Below are 22,270 nucleotides of genomic sequence, written 5' to 3' on the forward strand. Positions count from 1 at the left end.
CCTCTCTCCACCACCTCCTGTCTGAAATACTCACCTCATTACAGGCGCCATCACTGCTCCCACATCATTTCAAAACTGCATCAGTGTAGACCTCGCTGTCATTTCTGGTTCCAGTCAGCCCTGTCAAGGTTGATGAGTGAGCCCTGTAAGCTAACTGGCAACAGGAGGCCCACCAGCTTAAAATCAGCAGCACGATGCCTTTGCAGGTAAATGAGGGAGAGAGTATCCCAAGATAAAAGGTGCCCTCCAACATTTAAATTTGAAAAAAAAACGTTCTCCAAAGCTGGATCAACATTCTGGGTGTGGGGCCAGGGTGGCCTACAGCTGCAGCAAGCCAAGCAGGCAGTTAGAATCTCTGAGCCTGCCAGCGGTACGGATCTCCTGGTCTGCTGTCAAGACACTAGCTAACTTGTTACTCAAAGCTTCCAGGAACCTAGAGGCTGACTGGAAATTTCCAGTCGATCTCCAAGCACAGGCCTTTTGGGTGAGTCTGTGAATCTGCACTGAGTAGCCCTGACCCCATTTCCCTGCTCCATGCACCCACTAACCCGTACCCCCCTCCACTTCAGTTCCACTTCTCATAAATGGCCATGGGTGAGATGGAGTTGGGGAACCAGCATGTTGACTCAAGGCCACAAATTTTTATGACCACTAGTCTTCGTGTCCGTCCCATTGCGGTCTTCCAACCTCCTCACATTGCAAATTGTCCAGTTTGGTTGAGGAGCCTTTCCATTTCTTTTCCTGCTCCTAAATACCACAGATCCTCTATCGAGGGTGTCGCGCACAAATGGATGCTGGACAGGGAATTCCATTGAAAAATCCACAAATGTCAGTGGGCAGCTGTCAGAGAGTTGAACTGCGAGTGCCATTCTTTCTCTGCTAACCACAAAATCCAGGCCAATCTCTGCATACTTTTCATATATTTTAAAGCATCTGAAAAAGATTTTATCTATTCAAAATTGGGCACAGTAAGAAATCTCACAACACCGGGTTAAAGTCCAACAGGTTTATTTGGTATCACGGGTTTTTGGGGAGCACTGCTCCTTTATCAGGTGAGTGGGGCCACTCACCTGACGAAGGAACAGTGCTTCGAAAGCTCGTGATACCAAATAAACCTGTTGGACTTTAACATGTGAGATTTCTTACTGTGCCCACCACAGTCCAACGCTGGCATCTCCACATCTTTTAAAATTGGATGATTAGACAATGGTGCTGCACATTGGAATATCAATACACAGTGATGAGAGTTAGTGGGATGCTATTTGGGCCTTTGAGTTCCTGACCCCGCCTGGAATGTGCTGAATATCCTCCTGGGATAGAGAGATAGCGGTCATTCCCAATTGAGCTTTTTCAGGATGAGACTGGAACATTGTCATGGACAGGACACAGACTGCCCATTCTCTTCAATGAGTTTTCATGAGACTCCCATTCATTATCATCTGTACGTTTCTAGCCAGTTCATTTTCTTATTATCTCAGTGGTCCTTTCAATACTTGAAACATTGAATTTTTATTCCAGAATGGCAGAGTTCCTGTAGAATATCTAGAGAATTAAAGTGATTATTTTATACTTTCATCGTGGTCATTTAAACCTACCTGCTAGTTTGGAAAGTATTTGTGGTCGTATTATCAACTGCTACCTGTGTCACATTGTGGAGTTTGTTCCTTAGCTGGTTTCGCCACCACCTCCGTCCCAAGCCAGATGTTATTCCCTTAATTTTGTTCTTCATCCGAAGCATAGCATGGAGATTATGAAGTATAGGGTTTGTCTTGTGACTTCTGTAAGTGATTCAGTCCTAGATCCTGGACCTGTGGTGATCATCGACAGTTAATATCAGGCCTGTTGGCTCCTTATATTTTGTCCCCTGATATTTTACCAAGCATACCTTTTACCTACAATGCAAAGAAGCAACACTGCTCCATGCAACCACAAACAGCAATTTCATCCAATGAAGAACCAATCTAAATCTGTCAGATCTCGGTCTTTTATTCCTAAGTATGATAGGGGTCTTGAATCTGCAGTAGTGCATTACATATAGGACCTATGCCGGGGAACCAAGGAATGCACCACAATCAAGTTTAACATATTGAATTCTCCTGTTCTGCCACAAGAGGAAGCTCTAACACAGCATAAAACTGTCTTGTATATATTTCGTTAGGGCTTCTGATTGTTTGGATGATATGAATTCTGGTCATGTTGTACTATAACATGCAATAATGTGTACTTTATTACAGTCCTATCAACTCTGTAAGCAAAATCTTAGGCTAGTTCGATGTTAACTCTGATGCCAGGATTTCTCATGTTCATAGTAGCAGCAGGTGCTGATAGCCACGAAGACTCTTCTGATGTAAACCAATTATATGACAACTAACCACTGAATTTCCAAGCTATTTGATCATTACAGCCCACATGGAACTTAAATTGCCTCTGGGCAACTGACGGTCAGGTCAATTGTTGAATGTCATTTCAATTACTTTCTTTTGTGTCACAGGTCATACATATGATTTGTGTATATATATGACTGTGTATCTATACATATATTTAATTCAGATATATATATATTTGACATTCCAGCTGCAAGTTGCTTTCAATTTTTTTCATAACCAATGCAATCAGGCATCTTCACAGAACTTTTTTTTGAATTGCAGTAAATATATTCCTTGGTATATTTAAGAGTGGTATCTTGGTGCAGTTTTACCAATACAACTGAAAGCGAGTTTATTACAAAACAACATTTTTAAACAGACTGTCGACTCCCCACCTATGAGTAACCTAGGGGGTGATTCTCCCATCCTGACACACACGTTTTTTGGTAAGTCGGGATGGGAGAATCGCGTGTCGGACATTTCGCGGGATTTGTGCATGTGTTCCCGACGCATGCGCGTCTCCCAGAGCCGGAGAACAGACGCAGTCGGGACCGTGCTGGAAACCAGCGAGAAGACAAGGTAATTTAAATCCTTTTTAAATGTATTTTAAATCTCATTATCGGGCCCGGCACGGAATTCTCCAGGCCCGATCACATCTCCCACCCCACCAGGAGTATTTCACTCCAGCAGGATTTAGAGTAGCTCCCCACTTGCGGGGAACTAGCGGGAGACCCTGCCAGAGTGAAGTGGGGGGAATCGGGAGGTGGTTCCCCCTGGGCATGGGCACCTTGGCAGTGTCAGCCTGTACCCCTAGCACTGCCCAAGTGGCAAAGTGCCCATGGCCAGGGGCACCTTGGCACTGCCCACCAGGCATCGGGCACTGCCGGGGGCAGGGCCTATTGTGGGCGGGGTCAAGGGGACGATAGGTGGGGGATCCCGCTGCCACTCTGCATTGGGATCAGTCAGGGCTGGAGGGAGGCCAGCGATTGGGGCGGGCTGAGGGTAGGGGTGATCTGCCGGAGGGGAGGAAGGGGCTGCCTTCGGGGGGGTGGTCTGCCTCCTGGGGGGGAGGGGGCGGTCAGCAGGAGGTGTCTGCCAGGGTGGGGGGATGGCCACTGGTGGGGTGTGGGGGGGAGGTGGGGAGGGGGCTAGAGCTCTAGGTGCTCCGGGATGGGGAGGAGGAGGGGGTAAGGGGAAGGGGCTGGCCCGGGAATGCTTGCGGGTGCCGTGATCGGGCAATGGGGTTTGGGGAGACAGCAGTATGAGGGTCCCGGGCTGGCCAGCAATCGAGCTGGCCAGCAAATGACATATCGGGGGCCACTGCGCCTGCTTTTCATGATATTCATGATTGTGACCTCTGCAGTGCACAGAATGTGAGAGATTCGGGTCTGAAGTTGAACTGAAAAAACAGTCGTGATTTACACCAGTTTTCTTGCCAATTCAGCACTTTTGGGAGAATTGCCCCCCCTAGTTTTGAATAGCTGAAAATGACTTTAAAACATTATACAGAAGCATTTACTTATTTCATTAGTGTACAATGTTTAGGTTCTTAGTAACTCAAATACTTTTTCTAATATTTAAAAGCTTTTAAAATATATACATTAATATCCTTGCACCTAAAACAGAAAAACCCTCCATTTTTAGAACCTCCTTGAAGATCCACAAACAAGCACAATTAGCAGAAACTTGTCTTGCTCATTAAGTCAATCTGGGGGTGGGACTGGAGTTGTGGGCGCTGCCAGTTTCTGGCACGACGTTTTTAAACCAGCTGGATTGTGGATACTCAGTCTGCGCTGGATGTAATTTGTGCTTGAAATTCCGCGATCTTTTGCTCTGGTTTGACCAATCTTGGGTGAATTGTGTCGAATAAAACCAGCGCAACTTCGTGTAAGCTCCAAGCAATTCATGCCCAGATTGTCAATTGCACACAAAGTGGAAATTCTATTCCATGTTATGTCTGCATTTTATATATACACCTAAATTTTATATAGAAAATATACACACACACAAATATATATGCATTATAATACCAGAGGATAATTAACTCATAAAATTTGCATTTTCTGTATTTTTACAGAGGATCTGACTTGCAATCCAGTGGGTGATTTCCGATGTGACACTCATCGGTGTATACCACTCCGCTGGAAGTGTGATGGAGAAAATGACTGTGGAGATGAATCTGATGAACGTGACTGCAGTATGTATTAACATTGCACACATAGGTTAAATAGAATATACAGCAGAAAAATAGGGCATTTGGCTAAACCAGTCAGTTTGGTGTTTATGCTCCAACTGAACCTCCTCCCATCCTTCCTGATCTAACACTATCAGCATAATCCTCCACTTCCTTCCCCTTCATATGTTTATCTAACATCCCCTCAAATGAATCCATACTACTTGTGCCAACTACTACTTTTGTAGCAAGTTCCAAGTATCACTCTCTGGGTAAAGAAGTTTCTTCTGAATTCCCTATTTGATTTCTTATTAATTATATTGATGGCATCTAGTCTTGCTCTCCCCCACAATTGAAACAACTTTGGGCAGAATTCCTGTCCCGCCATGAGAATCGGACACGGGTCATGATTAGGTCCTTTGATCTCAGGTGGGATTTTCTGGCCTTGAGGTGAGCGCGGCAGGAAAATCCCTCCCTTAGTCTAATCCCTCAAAACCTTCATAATTTTAAATAGCTCTATTTTCTCCTTTAGTTGGGAGTCCACTGTTTTTCTGCTACCATTGTTAAAATGATTCATCTATAGTTCACTTGATTCCATTTAAACCTTCTCCTTGTTCTTCATGTTCTTCAGGGTGGCACGGTAGCACAGTGGTTAGCACTGCTGCTTCACAGCTCCAGGGTCCTGGGTTCGATTCCCGGCTCGGGTCACTGTCTGTGTGGAGTTTGCACATTCTCCTCGTGTCTGCGTGGGTTTCCTCCGGGTGCTCCGGTTTCCTCTCACAGTCCAAAGATGTGCGGGTTAGGTTGATTGGCCAGGTTAAAAATTGTCCCTTAGAGTCCTGGGATGCGTAGGTTAGAGGGATTAGCGGGTAAATATGTGGGGGTAGGGCCTGGGTGGGATTGTGGTCGGTGCAGACTCGATGGGCCGAATGGCCTCCTTCTGCACTGTAGGGTTTCTATGTTCTTCTGGTCCAGCCTCTGGTAGGTTGTGATACTTTGAAGTATATCGGTAGTTTTTCTGCAAATGCATACCTTGCTCAGTGGCACATACTGTATTTGTACATTGGCCAACTTCCTGATCTGAATTTGTCATTGCAAAGTAGCAGTCAGCCATGTACCTGTGTGCTGAAAATAAAATAAATTAAGCTAGTTCAGCTGGATAGCTGGTCCCTTGATCCAATCTGGATGTGAACCAGAATCTAGAATTAGATTTATACAGAACCTTTGTAATCATTGGGATCCATTTGTATTTTCAAATTCCCACTGTGGTATGTTTTGTTTGACAAATTAGACTCTCATCTTAGATGACAGAAGTCTGTTGGGAGGAATTCTTTGGTTAGTGTGTGCCTTCACTAATCAGTTTGATGGAGCTATGTTTTATTTCAGGCCCGCGCGAGTGCACCGAAAGTGAATTCCGCTGTGACAATCTCCGATGCATTCCTGGACGCTGGGTGTGTGACCATGATAATGACTGTGAAGATAACTCGGATGAACGAGACTGTGGTATGATTAAAATTAGTGAATGTAGAAGAAAGAAGTATGTGCACCTGTATGGCAAGAGCAGAAAAGATTATTTAATAGTGCCAGTGCTGTAGGGAATGTTAATGTCTCAAAGGAAAGTTCTGAGTAAACGAACAATGAACACATACAAAATAAACTAATTTTAACAGTTAAAATACAAATATGACAAGCAGATTTTCTAATTTTCTTACAGAAAAGGACTTAAAATAGTCATATTCTATACTATTGCAGTTTCTAACTGGCAATAAATGGCATAATAAATGTGTTATTGTTTGCTAGTAGTACTCAGTCACGATTGCATCCAAAATGAAGGAAATCAGTAGAACACTGGCGAGCAAGGGTGCCCACCATCCAATTGCTTTGAATTCACGTGACTGGGGTCCTGCCTCTAAGGACACAATTCCTCAGAATGTTTCTTTTACATACTGCTTCCATCACTGACAGTTCTTTTGCCAATAAATCAGACTATTTCACCTGACAGTATGCCCCTTGAGCTTGATAGGTGGGGTCTCATGCTCTTCCCCCAACATGTGAGGGGACTCAAAGTAGGGGCTTCATTCTAGATGTAACCACATTATTGAATAAGGTATGTTTTAGTCTTCAGTTGTTTTTGTCATTCATTCCAATGTCTGATTTGCAATTATAACAACAGCACAATCCTGATCATGGAGTTTCAATGTCTCATGAGCTTTTAACCTCAGCTCCTATTCCCTTCCAGTAGCCTCAAGCGTGTCACCCTTGGTGCTGTAAAATTGCTTGGAATTGAGAGTGCACACTTGTAGCACACCATTTAAATCTAAAAATTCTCTTAAACATTTGTCCCGTTCCCCCAATACATTGAGACCCAGTGGCATCCTGTCTCTCTTAAACTTGAAGATCATTCTGAATGTCGTCTTCAAGACCATTAATAGAGGTAGTGAAGAGCACAGGCCCTAACATTGACCCCTGCAGGCATCCACTCATTACCAGTCTTGGGTAGAACAGTTGTGATTAATAATTACTTTTGAATGCAACCAATTTGTTTATTCCTTTACTAAGTGTCCACCAACGTCATGAGACACAGTGGGAGGAGGGGAATTGTCCCGTCTCGCTCACTGCGGGAATTGTAGTGGGGGGGGGGCGGACCACGCAAAGGTCCATGGGAGGGGGGGGGCAGACCATGCAAAGGTCCATTGACCTCGGGCGGGATTCTCTGGTTTTGGGGTGAGCGCGGCCGGAGAATCCCACCCAGTGTGATTAAACAACCTCTCATGTGGAATCTTATCAACAGCTGTTTGAAAATCCAGATAGACTCACCAAACCATCTTTGGGGCTGGTGAGGGTGTGGGCTGCAGTTACAGGAATCTATTTCATCTACATCAGGCTTTTAAAGCCTGGTTGGGGAAGTCATTGGCAGATCTTCTACCTCACAAGCCCACATCCAACCCCAAGGTCAGTTAAATGGTTTAGTTTTTAAATCTTTTCTTCATCCATTGAGACCTCTGGAGGATACTAGCCTGTCTTACAAGGGTAGATCATAAAAGCATATTAAATACGGAAAGGTTACAACCTGAAAATAGGCTATTTACCTCAGCCAATTTCTGTTCGTGTTTATTTTTCATGCGAGCATAAATTCCAAATACATTTACATAACCTGTTTCCATATCCCTATGACCACTTTTTCTTCATTCAGCTATCAAATCCAACCTTCAATGTTGACAGGGGAATTTTAATTCTAAGATGGTGGGGGGAGGGGGAACTGTTAAAAATAGTGTGGTTCCACTTTTCGCTCTGTTTATGCTGACACCACATTTACTGCCGCTAATTTTAATAGCAGGTGAAATTTTCAACAGGCCCTGGTGGGAGCCTCATTAATAAATGCACATCCAGGTTGCTTAACATATATGGGAACCCATTGGCGCTGGGGTGTCAGCCACATAAAGCTATCCAGACCTGTTGGACCCATTGGATAAGTTTTTAAAACTTCCTCGGCAAGGTCAAGGACAGTAGAAGTGTTCCTCCAGCTTGTACACAGAAAGAATAGGTCTCTGCTACCCCAGTGGATATCCCATAGTGATCTTCATCCAGTGAGGTACTTTGATTTCTGGTGTTATCTACTCTTATTTTTCTTTTACAGAGTTGCTGACATGCCTGCCTGGTTACTTTGAGTGCTCCAGTGGTCACTGCATCACAGAAAGGTTCAGGTGTGATGGGAATGCTGACTGTGTAGATTACTCAGACGAAAGCACCTGCCGTAAGTTTTTTTCAATGCACACTTACGTAACATGCTAATTATGAAAAGAATGCTGCTGAACAAGCTGAAAATACACAGCAGTTTTATCAACAACTGAAAGAGAAGAGACTCTTCATCAGAGCTTCTGTTGATAGATCCCTTATAGAGATAACAGAAACAGAGGATAGGGGAGAACTGTTTGAAACCAGAAATATTGATCTAGTTTCAGAAGTGATGCGCATCAATTGGACCCAAGGCTCAAAGCTTCGGTAAAAGAAGGCTTTTATTAACTAACAATGGAACTATCAGAACTTTAACACACTATCCCAGATTGAAGGGGTCCCGTCCGAGCAGGGGGTCTTATACCTCTCCCAGGAGGCGGAGCCCGACTGGGATGTGCCACAACAGTAACAACCACAGGTGTATCAATCCCACCCTAGCCCAACAACAACATTAGAACAATCCCACAGTGGCAACCAACGATGGTTCACCACATTCACCCCTCCTTTGAGAACAAAGGCCGGCGGGGTACGAAAACAGACTAAAATGTCAACAGATTATAAGTTCAGACGGTCTGGAGGACCGCACCGTCGTTGTGACCTCCTCAATACCGGCGGTGACACCGGAGTAGGCACCTGCGGTGGCGTTCTCCCCAAAACAGCGTCCAGCTGTTCTCCCACGGACTCACAGGCCGGTTGACCCTGATGAAACGGTAGTGCAGGGGATCCTGACACATTCTGCGGTGGCGACGATCTTCAGGGCTCAGGCAAGCTGTGCATTGGAGTAAAACTGTTAAGCACTGGTCCCGATGCTGTCCGCGCCACGTCCGGGGGAGAAATAAGGGATAAGGGATTCGTCACTGGGGGTATGGGAGCGACAGGAGTTGCTACGTCCCCTGCAGGCGCCAGGTCTCGGATCGAGACTGTGTCATCTCGCCCGTCAGGATATGCCACATAGGCATACTGAGGGTTGGCGTGGAGGAGGTGGACCTGTTCGACCAAGGGGTCGGACTTGCGGGCCCTTACATGTCGCCGCAGGAGGACGGGTCCTGGGTACGTCAACCAGGCTGGTAAAGATATCCCCGAGGACGACTTCCGAGGGAATGAGAACATCCTCTCGTGGGGAGTAGCATTGGTTGCAGTACACAGGAGGGAGCGAATGGAGTGAAGCGCATTAGGGAGGACCTCCTGCCAACGGGAGACTGGAAGGCCTTTGGACTTCAACGCCAATAGGACAGCCTTCCAGACTGTAGCATTCTCTCGTTCCACCTGTCCATTACCCCTAGGGTTGTAACTCGTGGTCCTACTAGAAGCAATCCCGTATGAGAGCAGGAATTGCCTCAAGTCATTGCTCATGAACGACGAGCCCCTGTCGCTATGGATATAGCTGGGGTACCCGAACAGGGTAAAAAGATCACGGAATGCCTTGATCACCGTGGCAGCCGACGTGTCCGCGCAGGGGACAACAAACGGGAACCGGGAGTACTCATCTATTATGTTCAGAAAGTACACATTCCGATCTGTTGAGGGAAGGGGGCCCTTAAAATCCACACTCAGCCTCTCGAAAGGGCGAGTGGCCTTGACCAAATGTGCCCGGTCAGGTCGGTAAAAGTGCGGTTTGCATTCTGCGCAAATCCGACAGCTCCTTGTCACCGACCTGACGTCCTCCACCGAGTAAGGCAGGTTGCGGGCTTTGACAAAGTGGTAGAGCCCAGTGACCCCAGGATGGCACAGGTCATTATGGAGGGCGTTCAAGCGATCCTCCTGCGTAGTAGCGCATGTTCCGCGCGAGAGGGCATCCGAGGGCTCATTGAGTTTCCCTGGACGATATATGATATCGTAGTTATAGGTGGAGAGTTCAATTCTCCACCGCAAGATCTTGTCATTCTTGATCTTGCCCCTCTGCGTGTTGATGAACATGAACGCCACGGACCGCTGGTCCGTGATCAGGGTGAACCGCTTTCCCGCCAGGTAATGGCGCCAGTGTCTGACGGCCTCCACAATGGCCTGGGCCTCCTTTCCACCGCTGAATGCCGAATTTCGGGGCCTTGGAGGGTGCGGGAAAAAAACGCGACGGGCCTGCCCGCCTGGTTTAGTGTGGCGGCCAGGGCGAAATCAGATGCATCGCCTTCCACCTGAAAAGGGATGGATTCGTCTACCGCGTGCATTGTGGCTTTCGCGATGTCGTGCTTCAATTCCTTGAAGGCCAATTGGGCCTCTGGCGTGAGTGGAAAAGTCGTGGACTTAATAAGTGGACGGGCTTTGTCCGCGTAGTTGGGGACCCACTGCGCATAATAGGAGAAGAAGCCTAGGCATCTTCTCAGTGCTTTTGCGCTAGCGGGCAAGGGAAGTTCAGCAAGGGGGCGCATACGGTCTGGATCAGGGCCAATGACCCCGCTTTCCACCAGGTATCCCAGGATGGCTAACCGGCGCGTACGGAATACACACTTCTCCCTGTTGTAGGTCAAATTCAGGCGAGATGCAGTGCGCAAAAAGTTCTGGAGATTTGTGTCATGGTCCTGCTGATCACGGCCGCAGATGGTGACATTATCCAGGTACGGGAAGGTAGCCTGCAACCTGTTCTGGTCCACCATTCGGTCCATAGCACGCTGGAAGACCGAGACCCCATTGGTGACACCAAATGGAACCCTAAGGAAATGATACAGACGACCATCCGCCTCAAAGGCCGTGTACTGTCGGTCCTCTGGGCGAATGGGGAGTTGGTGGTAGGCGGATTTAAGGTCTATGGTGGAGAACACCCGGTACTGCGCAATCTGATTGACCATATCAGATATGCGCGGGAGGGGATACGCATCCAGCTGCGTATATCAGTTAATGGTCTGACTGTAATCAATGACCATCCGGGGTTTGTTCCCGCTCTTGACCACCACAACCTGCATCACAGAAAGGTTCAGGTGTGATGGGAATGCTGACTGTGTAGATTACTCAGACGAAAGCACCTGCCGTAAGTTTTTTTCAATGCACACTTATGTAACATGCTAATTATGAAAAGAATGCTGCTGAACAAGCTGAAAATACGCAGCAGGTTTATTAACAACTGAAAGAGAAGAGACTCTTCATCAGAGCTTCTGTTGATAGATCCCTTATAGAGATAACAGAAACAGAGGATAGGGGAGAACTGTTTGAAACCAGAAATATTGATCTAGTTTCAGAAGTGATGCGCATCAATTGGACCCGAGGCTCAAAGCTTCAGTAAAAGAAGGCTTTTATTAACTATCAATGGAACTATCAGAACTTTAACACACTATCCCAGATTGAAGGGGTCCCGTCCGAGCAGGGGGTCTTATACCTCTCCCAGGAGACGGAGCCCGACTGGGATGTGCCACAACAGTAACAACCACAGGTGTATCAATCCCACCCTAGCCCAACAACAACATTAGTACAATCCCACAGTGGGAACCAACGATGGTTCACCACAAGAAGAAACAATAAACGGATTGAATAATTTTTGTACAATTTTAAATAAAGGAAATAAGGGGGTTAATGGTTACACACATGGCATGGTGGCACAGTGGTTAGCACTGCTGCCTCACAGCGCCAGGGACCCGGATTTGATTCCCAGCTTGGGCCACCGTCTGTGTGAAGTTTGCACATTCTCCCCGTGTTTGTGCGGGTTTCCTGCAGGTGCTCCGGTTTCCTTCCACAGTCCAAAGATGGACGGGTTAGGTGGATTGGCCATGCTAAATTGCCCCTTAGTGTCAGGAGGACTAGCTAGGGTAAATGCATGGGGTTATGGGGAGAGGGCCTGGGTGGGATTGTGGTTGGTGCAGACTCAATGGGTCAAATGGCCTCCTTCTGCACTGTAGGGTTCTATGATTCATATTATACAAAGACCATTAGATCGGATATGTGGAAAGGCCTTATAAAGGCGAAGAGAGGGTTAACGGTCTCTGGTTAATACATGCAAGTCTGTTGTTCACTATATTAATGTAGGCATTAGTCTATTTAATCAGCTTTGATGACTATTAAATATTGCATGAGCAGAAGTAGCAATCCAAAGATTAATCAAATGTGATTTGAAACTTGAAAGGCAAGGTGTGCAGTGAAAATCCAGAAGGACAGCTGGGGATAGAGTGAAGAATTGAAGTTGTTGAGGCCAGTGTTCAGACCAGAGGGCTGAAAAAAGTCCACTGAGATAAACTATATTTACTGAAGTTTGCTTTGAGCAAAGCAGGAGGACAGAGATGGGAAGATCAGAGTGAGTTATAGCCCATGTGGGTAAAATAACATCCTATTGCCCATTCCAGCTGTTAATCTGTGAACCTATTCATTAATATATACATAAACTGCATTTTCATAGAAATATATTTTTAAAGCATTGGCTCAAAAGATGCAAAAGCGACGTATGGAATTTGTTTTGGAACATTTTTGGGCTGAAAATAGACAGTGTGAGAGCACATTAGAATCTAGAGGCCCCAGGCTCACCCAAAATTAGGCCTCATCCTAATTTTGCCATTGCACTGTGTACAACAATTACTTATTGTTGCAAAGCATGAGTCTATCCATTCCTTGAGCAACGTTTTCAGCCCAATGCTAGCCAAAGATATCATAGTATTGATCTAAGATTGCATAGCAGTCATAGTACAGAAATAGACCATTTGGCCCAACTATGCAGGTGTTTATGCTCCTCACAAACTTCTCCCAGTCTGCTTCATCAGGGTGGCATGGTGGCACAGTGGTTAGCACTGCTGCCTCACAGCGCCAGGGACCCAGGTTCAATTCCCAGCTTGGGTCACTGTCTGTGTGGAATTTGCACATTCTCCCCATGTCTGCGTGGGTTTCCTCCAGGTGCTCCGGTTTCCTCCCACAGTCCAAAGATGTGCGCGTTGGCCATGCTAAATTGACCCTAGTGTCAGGGGGATTAGCAGGGTAAATGTGTGGGGTTGCGGGGTAGGGCCTAGGTGGGATTGTGGTCAGTACAGACTGGATGGGCCAAATGGCCTCCTGTACTGTAAGGATTCTATGATTCTATGTGACCCCTTCAATCTGTCCTTTTCCTCTCTCCCTCATGAGTTTGTTTAGCTTTCCCTTAAATTTACTTATGTTAATTGTTTCACTGCTTCTTATAGGAGTGAGTTCCATTTTCTAACCAGGCTTCGGGTAAAGAGCTTAATCCAAATTCTTGATTCATGTTATTCATGGTTGTCTTATATTTATGTCCCCTAATTCTTATCTCCCATGCACACTCATACCCTGGCCAAAACTGCCTAAATAACCTGGCTTTTCTAATCGACCAAAACATTTATCCAATGAGTTGCTGTTTCTTACAGGGCATAATGGTTACAGGTTTGCTTCCTGCTGTAGATTAGGTGGTAGAAAGTTGGCCATTAATTTCAATCCATTGACTCCTGTTAAAAATTTATGTGGATTGATGTTGGATGAGGACAGGACAAAGATTCTTTTCCAAATTGAATAGCTTAATGGGGATGGCACAGTGCCACAGTGGTCAGCACTGCTGCCTCACAGCTCCAGGGACCCGGGTTCAATTCCAGCCTTGGGTCACTGTCTTTGTGGAGTGTGCACGTTCTCCCCATGTCTGCGTGGGTTTCCTCTGGGTGCTCCGGTTTCCTCCCACAGTCCAAAGATGTGCCGTTAAGCAGGTTGGCCATGATAAATTGACCTTTAGTGCCAGGGGATTAGCAGGGTAAATATGTGGAGTTATGGGGATAGGGCCTGGGTGGGATGTGGTCAGTACAGACTTGATGAGCCAAATGGCCTCCTTCAGCACTGTAGGGATTCTAAATCTAGGCTAATACTTATGAAGCTTTCCCAAGACTGCTTGGCACTTGTATCCCAGCAGCAGTAGGAGTGGCAAAGGATAGAAAATTGGTCAAAAAAGTAAGGAAGCATAGAGCCAGGATATATGAAATAATACTAGTAACTACATAAATGATGGACATCTTGTATCCTACCACCACTAATGACTTTGGGATGTCTTGCATTCTTTGCATATTGTTGTGTATTTTAACTTTCCACTAATAGTAATACATCTTGCTAATTGTTTGTTTCTGTCCTCCACCTATGTAGCAACCCGTTACCCAAATGGAACATACTGCCCACCCTTCCTGTTTGAGTGCAAGAACCATGTCTGTGTACAGCCATACTGGAAGTGTGATGGAGACAATGACTGTGGAGATGGATCTGATGAAGAACTCCATCACTGCTGTAAGTCTTTTCAATGAGCTTTTAAAAGCTTTAAAAGTGGAGTTATCTATTATTACAGTGGTAACATATTTTGGTAAAACAAACACTTAGCACCGGATCTGGCTGTTATTGTCATGCCTGAATTATTTATAATTCTAGACAGTTGACCACGATGATACTGCCCTTACAACTTTGCGGGCCTCCTTTTAGATGAATAGGACAAAAATCTCCTTTGCTGTTTGTGAAGCTGTATCATGTGAAAAAGACTTCAACAAGTTATGTAGTGGCCATGGAGTAATGGCAAAAACCTTTCATTCAGCAATGAATTGGCAGTTTCACTCAAGAATAACGATTTTGAAAATATCTGCCTTGTGCAGCAAAGATGCGCTTCCAAGACTAACGCTGCAGTAAATTGTTGAGGTACACAGTTGGTAGTGGAGAAAAGTCCGGGGGCGGGGGGGGGGTTGGGGGGGGGCAATATCTTTGCATTCAGCAAAAACTATGGAGTAATGTGCAGCTTCAGCAAAAAAAGCAGAGGCCACAAACACTCTGCTATCTCTCTCACCAATGGCTAAGCTTATTTGTTCAAGTCTGTACCACTTGAACCGCAGGCCAAAGCCAGGGGCTGCACCAGAGAAAGAAGCAGGATGGGAAAGTGGAAGCGTTTCACTGGTTTATTGATTAGGGTATGTCAGAGAAGTAGCATTTATATTTACTTCTGCAATTTTCCTGTACTTTTCCTGCACCATATTCTTATTTTTCTTCAGCTAAGTGCTTCATGGATACACTGGGTGCGAAAGAGTAATCCTCCATAAAATTGAGTAACAAGTGCCATTGATTTGGATTTCATCAGTTTATTTTTGCAACTTAACATAGAAACTAGAAATTCTATCTTCCTATTATTGCCATAAATGTGGATAACCCCCACATTTATCCACATTATCTTACATCTGCCATGTATATGCCCACACACTCAGCCTGTCCAATTCACTTTGAAGCACCTCTGCATTCTCTTCACATTTCACCCTCCCACCCAACTTTGTATCATATGCAAATTTGGAGAGAATACATTTAGTTCCCTCTTTCAAATCAGTAATATATAATGTCAACATTTGGGGTCTAGCACAGATCCCTGCGGAACCCCCCTAGGCACCAACTGCCAATCAGAAAAAGACCCATTTATGCCAACTCTTTACTTCCTATCTGTTAACCAGCTTTCTATCCATCTCAAGCCATTACCTGCAATCCCATGTGCTTTAACTTTAAATAATTGTCTGCTTTGGGAGATCTTGTCAAAAGCATTCTGAAAGTCTAAATAAACCACATCCACTTGTTCTCCTCAGTCAAATTTACTAGTTACAGCCTCAAAGAATTCCAATAGATTCTTCAAGCATGATTTCCCTTTCGTAAATCCATGTTGACTTTGTCTGATTATACCACTGCCTTCCAAATGCTGAGTTACGAAATCTTTGATAATGGACTCTCGCAACTTCCCCAGTGCTGACGTTAGGCTCACTGGTCTGTAGTTCCCTGTTTTCTTTCTACCTCCCTTTTGAATAGCGGGCTTACATTAGCTACCCTCCAATCTGTAGGAACTATTCCAGAGTCCAAAGAAGTTTTGAAAATGACCACCAATGGATCTACTATTTCCAGGGCCACTTCTTTAAGTACTCTGTGATGAAGATTATCAGGCCTTGGAGATTTATCCACCTTCAATCCCATCAACTTCCCCAAACCATTTCTCTACTAATGCTGATTTCCTTCAGCTCCTCACGAAAACATTTTACTTCCAGCAATTCTGGGACATTATTCATGTCTTCCTTTGTGAAGACAGAAACAAAGTATGAATTCAGTTCCTCGGCCATTCCTTTATTCCTCATTATGAATTATCCTGCTTCTGACTGTAAGGGGCCAACATTCGTTTTTGTCAATCTTTTTCTCTTTACATACATATAGAAACTTTTACTGTCAGTTTTTATGTTCCCCGCTAGCTTACTTCCCATACTCTATTTTTCCCTTCTTAATCAATCTCTTGGTCCTCCTTAGAAAGCTGATGTTTTGCTACTTTCCCCTTTACATATGTTATTTTGTGTGTAAAAATGATCCAAGTATCAGAATATTTTTTCATCTATTGCAGGATCAGTAAATCATAGAAAATTTCAGCATAGAAGGAGGCCATTCCCTCCATTGTCATAAAATCTCTACAGTGCAGAAGGACGCCATTTGGCCCATTGAGTCTGCACTGACTATCCAATAGAGCATCTTATCCAGGTCCATCCATCGCCCTATGCCCACATATTTACCCCACTAATCCCCTGAGCCTACACACCTTGGCTACTAAGAGGTAATTTAGCATGGCCAATCCACCTAACCTGCACATCTTTGGAGTGTGGGAGGAAACCGGAGCACTCAGAGGAAACCCACACAGACACGGGGAGAATGTGCAAACTCCATACAGTCACCCAAGGCTGGAATTGAACCCAGGTTTCTGGCATTGTGAGGCAGCAGTGCCAACCACTGTGCCAGTGTTGTCCCAGTGCTGGCTCCTTGAAAGAGCTGTCCCATATACCTGCCTTTTGCCAGTAAACCTGTGCTGAATCATGGAAGATTGCAATACAGAGTAGCGCAAAAGTGAGGATATACAATCTCAGGAACACTAGCACTTATTAAACTGTCCAAACTTTTGAACCATTGTTCTTTTCCAGTGGACATCCCATGTGACTCGCCTTTCCGTTTCCGCTGTGACAATAATCGGTGTGTGTACGTCCATGAGTTATGCAATCATGTAAATGACTGTGGAGACAGAAGTGATGAAAAAGAAGAACACTGTAAGTTTGCATTTGGAATACTGCGTCCAGTTCTGGTCGCCACACTACCAGAAGGATGTGGAGGCTTTGGAGAGAGTTCAGAGGAGGTTTACCAGGATGTTGCCTGGTATGGAGGGGCTTAGTTATGAGGAGAGATTGGGTAAACTGGGGTTGTTCTCCCTGGAAAGACGGAGGATGAGGGGAGACTTAATAGGGGTGTATAAAATTATGAAAGGCATAGATAGGGTGAACGGTGGGAAGCTTTTCCCCAGGTCGGTGGTGACGTTCACGAGGGGTCATAGGTTCAAGGTGAAGGGAGGGAGGTTTAACACAGATATCAGAAGGTCATATTTTACACAGAGGGTGGTGGGGGCCTGGAATGCGCTGCCAGGCAAGGTGGTGGAGGCGGACACACTGGGAACGTTTAAGACTTATCTAGACAGCCATATGAATGGAGTGGGAATGGAGGGATACAAAAGAATGGTTTAGTTTGGACCAGGGAGCGGCGCGGGCTTGGAGGGCCGAAGGGCCTGTTCCTGTGCTGTATTGTTCTTTGTTCTTTGTTGTTCACTGCTATTCACTGATGATCCATATAAAGCAACCATTTCACATATGCACGCACACCACAGCAGCAGCTAATGGTAATTTTCTTTCACAACTAGGTAAACCGCCTACGCCTCAGCCTTGCACAACCGAGGAATACAAATGTGGGAACGGAAACTGCATTCCTGTCCAACATGTGTGTGATAATTATGCTCACTGTGCTGACCAATCCGATGAATTGGGATGCAGTAAGTATGCAGATGTATAGCTTGTATAACCAGAATATTGTGACCCAAATGTTCTGGTCCCAGATCCTCGGAATTGGGAGATGCATGTAAGGACCCCGTGGAAGCCCTGACGCACACACATGTGCTGAAATTGCCTGGGAAGTTTAAACTTCTGAAGGGCTGATTTTTATAGCCGAGGACCTTCTGAAAATGTCTCCCGTACCAAGCTCAGTGTTGGATATTTGGACCAGACACATGGGACTTAGTTGGACACTTACCCTGGAAATGTTATACTGGTTTAATACCTGGTCTAACTCAGTGATTAGCCAGAATAACTAAACTGAGCACCACAAATGATCCCCCCAATCAAGCATGGTGGCACAGTGGTTAGTATTGCTGCCTCACAGTGCCAGGGACCCGGATTTGATTCTCAGCTCGGATCACTGTCTGCGTAGAGTTTGCACGTTCTCCCCGTGTCTGCATGGGTTTCCTCTGGGTGCTCCGCTTTCCTCCCACAGTCTGAAAGATGTGCGGGATACGTTGATTGGCCATGTTACAATGCCCCTTAGTGTCAGGGGGACTAACAGAGTAAATGGGGTTATGGGATAGGACCAGGGTGGGATTGTGGTTGGTGCAGACTCGATGGGCCAAATGGCCTCCTTCTGAACCATAGAGATTCTATGCTCTGTATTTATGGAAATATTGAACTAGAAAGTCTAGTCTAGTGCATAGTACGAGTCAACCAGATACCTACAAACTCTAAAACAACCAGGAACCTATATGTGTCTATGATACTTTAACTAATCATCTATTTTCTACAATATATATTTATTTTCAGTCCTTATTGACACCACGATAAATGACTTGTGAACTGTACAGCTGAAGTCATCAGTGACAAACAACAATAAAAATTAATGGTGATAATTTAGGACTTACAAGATCATCAAAACAATTTTGAGCTTTAAATGTGTGGCTGGCAAAATTTCATTTCACCATCAATTTGTATCGGAAATATATCTCAGGAGTGAGATTGATTATCTAATTTCCTGGTTTACTTCACCTTGAGAACTAGTGAACATTTGACTTGACTTATTATTATCACATGTATTGGGATATAGTGAAAAGTATTGTTTCTTGTGTGCTATACAGACAAAGCGTACCGTTCATAGAATACATAAGGGAGAAGGAAAGGGGAGGGTGCAGAATGTAGGGTTACAGTCGCAGCTGGAGTGTAGAGAAAGATCAGCTTGATATAAGGTAGGTCCATCAATAAGAGATTGAAACTGAGCATTGTTAGAGAGTTTAGTGTACAGTTTTAAAAGTATAGAACAAGAGTAAAAGATAGAATTAGAGGGTATGCTGGGGACAGCTTGCAAGAAGTCGCCATGCTCTGGCGCCATCTTGAATAGTATGATACACAGTTTTATGGCAACCAGTGTAAAACCACTTGAGATACTTTACACTTATGTGGCTTAGTGCTGGGCCTGAGGCCAGTGTGCAGCCACTTTCTAAAAATCTAGGACAATTTATAAATTTAGCTAGAATCTGTTTGATATTCTGAGCGAGTATTTCCAGCTGTGCTCTTAAAAAGATTTTACAAAAACAGCTGGATAGCAAAGGTATGCATTTGCACATGTGCAGACACAAGCTCTTCCCGGACTGAGTTCAGTGCTAGGATCCAGCAAATATAAACTGCATTATACTTTCAGCCTTAGAGCAGTAGCTGTGGACTTGGCTACAATTACAGTGCTGTAATAAACTGTAGGACCTGGCTGATCTATCTGTATGTCAACTCTTATTCCACACAAAGGGTGGCATCATGAGCCCTCGTTCACCATCTGCGAGGATGCTGGTGGGGGCTCAAGATCCAGATGTCACAGTTCTCGCTGGGGACAACACAACTTCCAATCTTCCCTGCTCCTCGCTGGCGACATTATCAGGTTCATGTCCACAATGGATGTGAGCCTGATTTACATACATTTCCATGGATTTTAATATTATTAACATGCCCCCTTGCCGCATCTTAACCCCTCGCCGTAAGTTGACACAGTTTACAACAGGTTCACAGAACCTGTTGTGGGGGTCTCCCGGAGCAGACACAATGGTATGTATGACCCCCTGGGGGATGACGGACATAGCCATGCAGCACCCTGGCAATGGCCCTTGGCACTGCCCCTTGGCACTGGTTGTCACTGCCAGGTTGCGCTCAGTTTGCAATGGGAGAGGTTCACTGCAGCATAGTGAGGCTACTCGAGGGTCAAGAAATGAGTAATCTCACCAAATCATCTTGCTTGTTCTTTCCAATGCATGTTTTGCCACTGACTAATGTGTTGAAGTAAGTTATAATGAGGGATAACTAAATTTTACCACTATTAAGTAAAAGTATCTTGTTCTTTCTTTAGACCATGATACAGAACGATCTTGCGCAGAAAGCCTCTGTGAACACAACTGTACAGATCTGAATGATGGAGGTTTCATTTGCTTTTGTAGGCCTGGGTACAAAGTAAGGGAGGATGATGTGACTGCCTGTGATGGTAAATCCCTAATTTGTGTGTTACGTATTTTACCAGCTTATTGAATGTTGGACGGTACCTGGAAGAGGTGTGCTGTCTGATACAAAACCCTGCCGGACAGCTAAAACAAGCTGTTCCTCTATTCATGTTGTGATTTTCTTGTGAAATATTATTAATCATTGAAAATCCATGACAGCAACAAGTGGTTACAAAGCATCAATCAGAGTATGTTTGAGTACATATGTGAAGTCCTGTCTTTCTCAAATTAACAGGGAACAAAAACATGAACTTGCATTTACATTAATGTAGAAAAACAGAAGCAAAATTTGCTCAAAAATTAGAGCTGAGCTGAAGATTGATATATTCGGAGGGACATCTGAAAGTTTGATTAGAGCAATTGATTTTAAGAATAGTCTTTTATAGGAGTAGAGGGACAGTCATTTAGGTGGAGAGGTTTTGGGTGGAAATTCCAGAACATAAACATGGCCGTCAATGGTTGGGCAAGGAAAGTTGGGGATGTACAATTAAAGTGCCGAAACTGGAAGAATGTAGCATTTTTGCAAAGTTGTCGAGCTGGAGAAGATTACAAATATCAGGAGGGGTAGGCCATGAAATAATTTTTAAAAATAGGGTTAGGATACTGTGTTCGAGATACTGGAGGACCAAGGACCAATATAAAATAGGGGTTTTGAGTTATTTGGGATAACAAGTTACAATTGCACCACACAGGTGACAGGCAATGACCATCTCATTGATGGAGACTTGAGCCAGTTTTAAAAATGCTACAAGTCACAAAAATGAAGATGTTAGTTGTATATCTTAAGCCTTTCAGGGTTTGATATTTATTGTTTGCTTCGAATTGAATCTCTGCATTTAAACAATTTCTTACTGCAATTTTTTTTTCAATATTCAGATGTCAATGAGTGTGAGGTCTTTGGCACCTGTCCCCATATTTGTAAAAACAGCAAGGGAAGCTATGAGTGTTTCTGTGCGGAGGGATTCCGATCTGTTGTGGAGGAACATGGCACCCAGTGTGTGGCAACTGGTAACTGCATTCTTTAAGTATTCTTTTTCTGTTCTTGCATACTGCAAAATCAAATAAAGAACAATGTCATTGTCATAAAGTTGCTGTATCTGTGCAGTAGATGCAAACTATACCCACCACAGCTGTTTAAGGTTTAGAGAGTGACAAGCATAAGTGCCCTTTTAATGACATGATAATCATTGACTGCCAATCAACCCATCTAGAACCAAAAATTAATTAATTTAAGTGTGAAATCTTATTCCTTCAAGTTCTGAATTGTTTTAAGAAAGTTTAAAAATAATTTTTTAAAATAGTTTTTCCTTTCTTTTTTTTTATACTTTCAATCCAATCTTTCTTTTCCTCTTTATTTCTCTTTTCGTACCCTGATTTGTCACTTTGTTCACTGCTTTTAATTCATCCTCCACCTCAATCTTTCTGCTGTCTTTATCCCAATCCCAAAACTTCTCAGGTTTGCCACCACCATTCCACATCCCCCCCCCCCCTCAACTCCACCCCCCCATCCTCAACTGGTTTACCAGCACCGACCACCACACCCCCCAAACCACTTCTTTGCATTTCTCCTATCCACAGAACTAGACATAAATTTAATAGGCTCAGAATTAAATCGTATTCAGCCGTTTCATTTTTGCTTATTTTCGATCTCAGTCAGGTTAACTTTTGGGTCTGCACTGGGCATTGGAGACTCCTAACCAAAATAGG

The 22,270-nt window shown here is 44.6% G+C and overlaps 1 protein-coding gene across 1 annotated transcript in view; it reads left to right on the forward strand.

The window, feature by feature from the left end:
- The window catches only part of lrp2a (low density lipoprotein receptor-related protein 2a), a 297,083-nt gene that overhangs the window by 245,040 nt on the left and 29,773 nt on the right, over positions 1 to 22,270 (forward strand). Inside the window, exons 55-62 of the mRNA XM_078228217.1 lie at positions 4,444 to 4,563; positions 5,926 to 6,042; positions 8,177 to 8,293; positions 14,320 to 14,457; positions 17,142 to 17,264; positions 17,906 to 18,034; positions 20,416 to 20,547; positions 21,440 to 21,571. Coding sequence (XP_078084343.1) covers positions 4,444 to 4,563; positions 5,926 to 6,042; positions 8,177 to 8,293; positions 14,320 to 14,457; positions 17,142 to 17,264; positions 17,906 to 18,034; positions 20,416 to 20,547; positions 21,440 to 21,571 — 1,008 coding nt within the window. The remainder of the gene's footprint in view (positions 1 to 4,443; positions 4,564 to 5,925; positions 6,043 to 8,176; positions 8,294 to 14,319; positions 14,458 to 17,141; positions 17,265 to 17,905; positions 18,035 to 20,415; positions 20,548 to 21,439; positions 21,572 to 22,270) is intronic.

Source organism: Mustelus asterias, chromosome 14, assembly GCF_964213995.1.
Source record: "Mustelus asterias chromosome 14, sMusAst1.hap1.1, whole genome shotgun sequence".
Classification (NCBI taxonomy): Eukaryota; Metazoa; Chordata; class Chondrichthyes; order Carcharhiniformes; family Triakidae; genus Mustelus; species Mustelus asterias.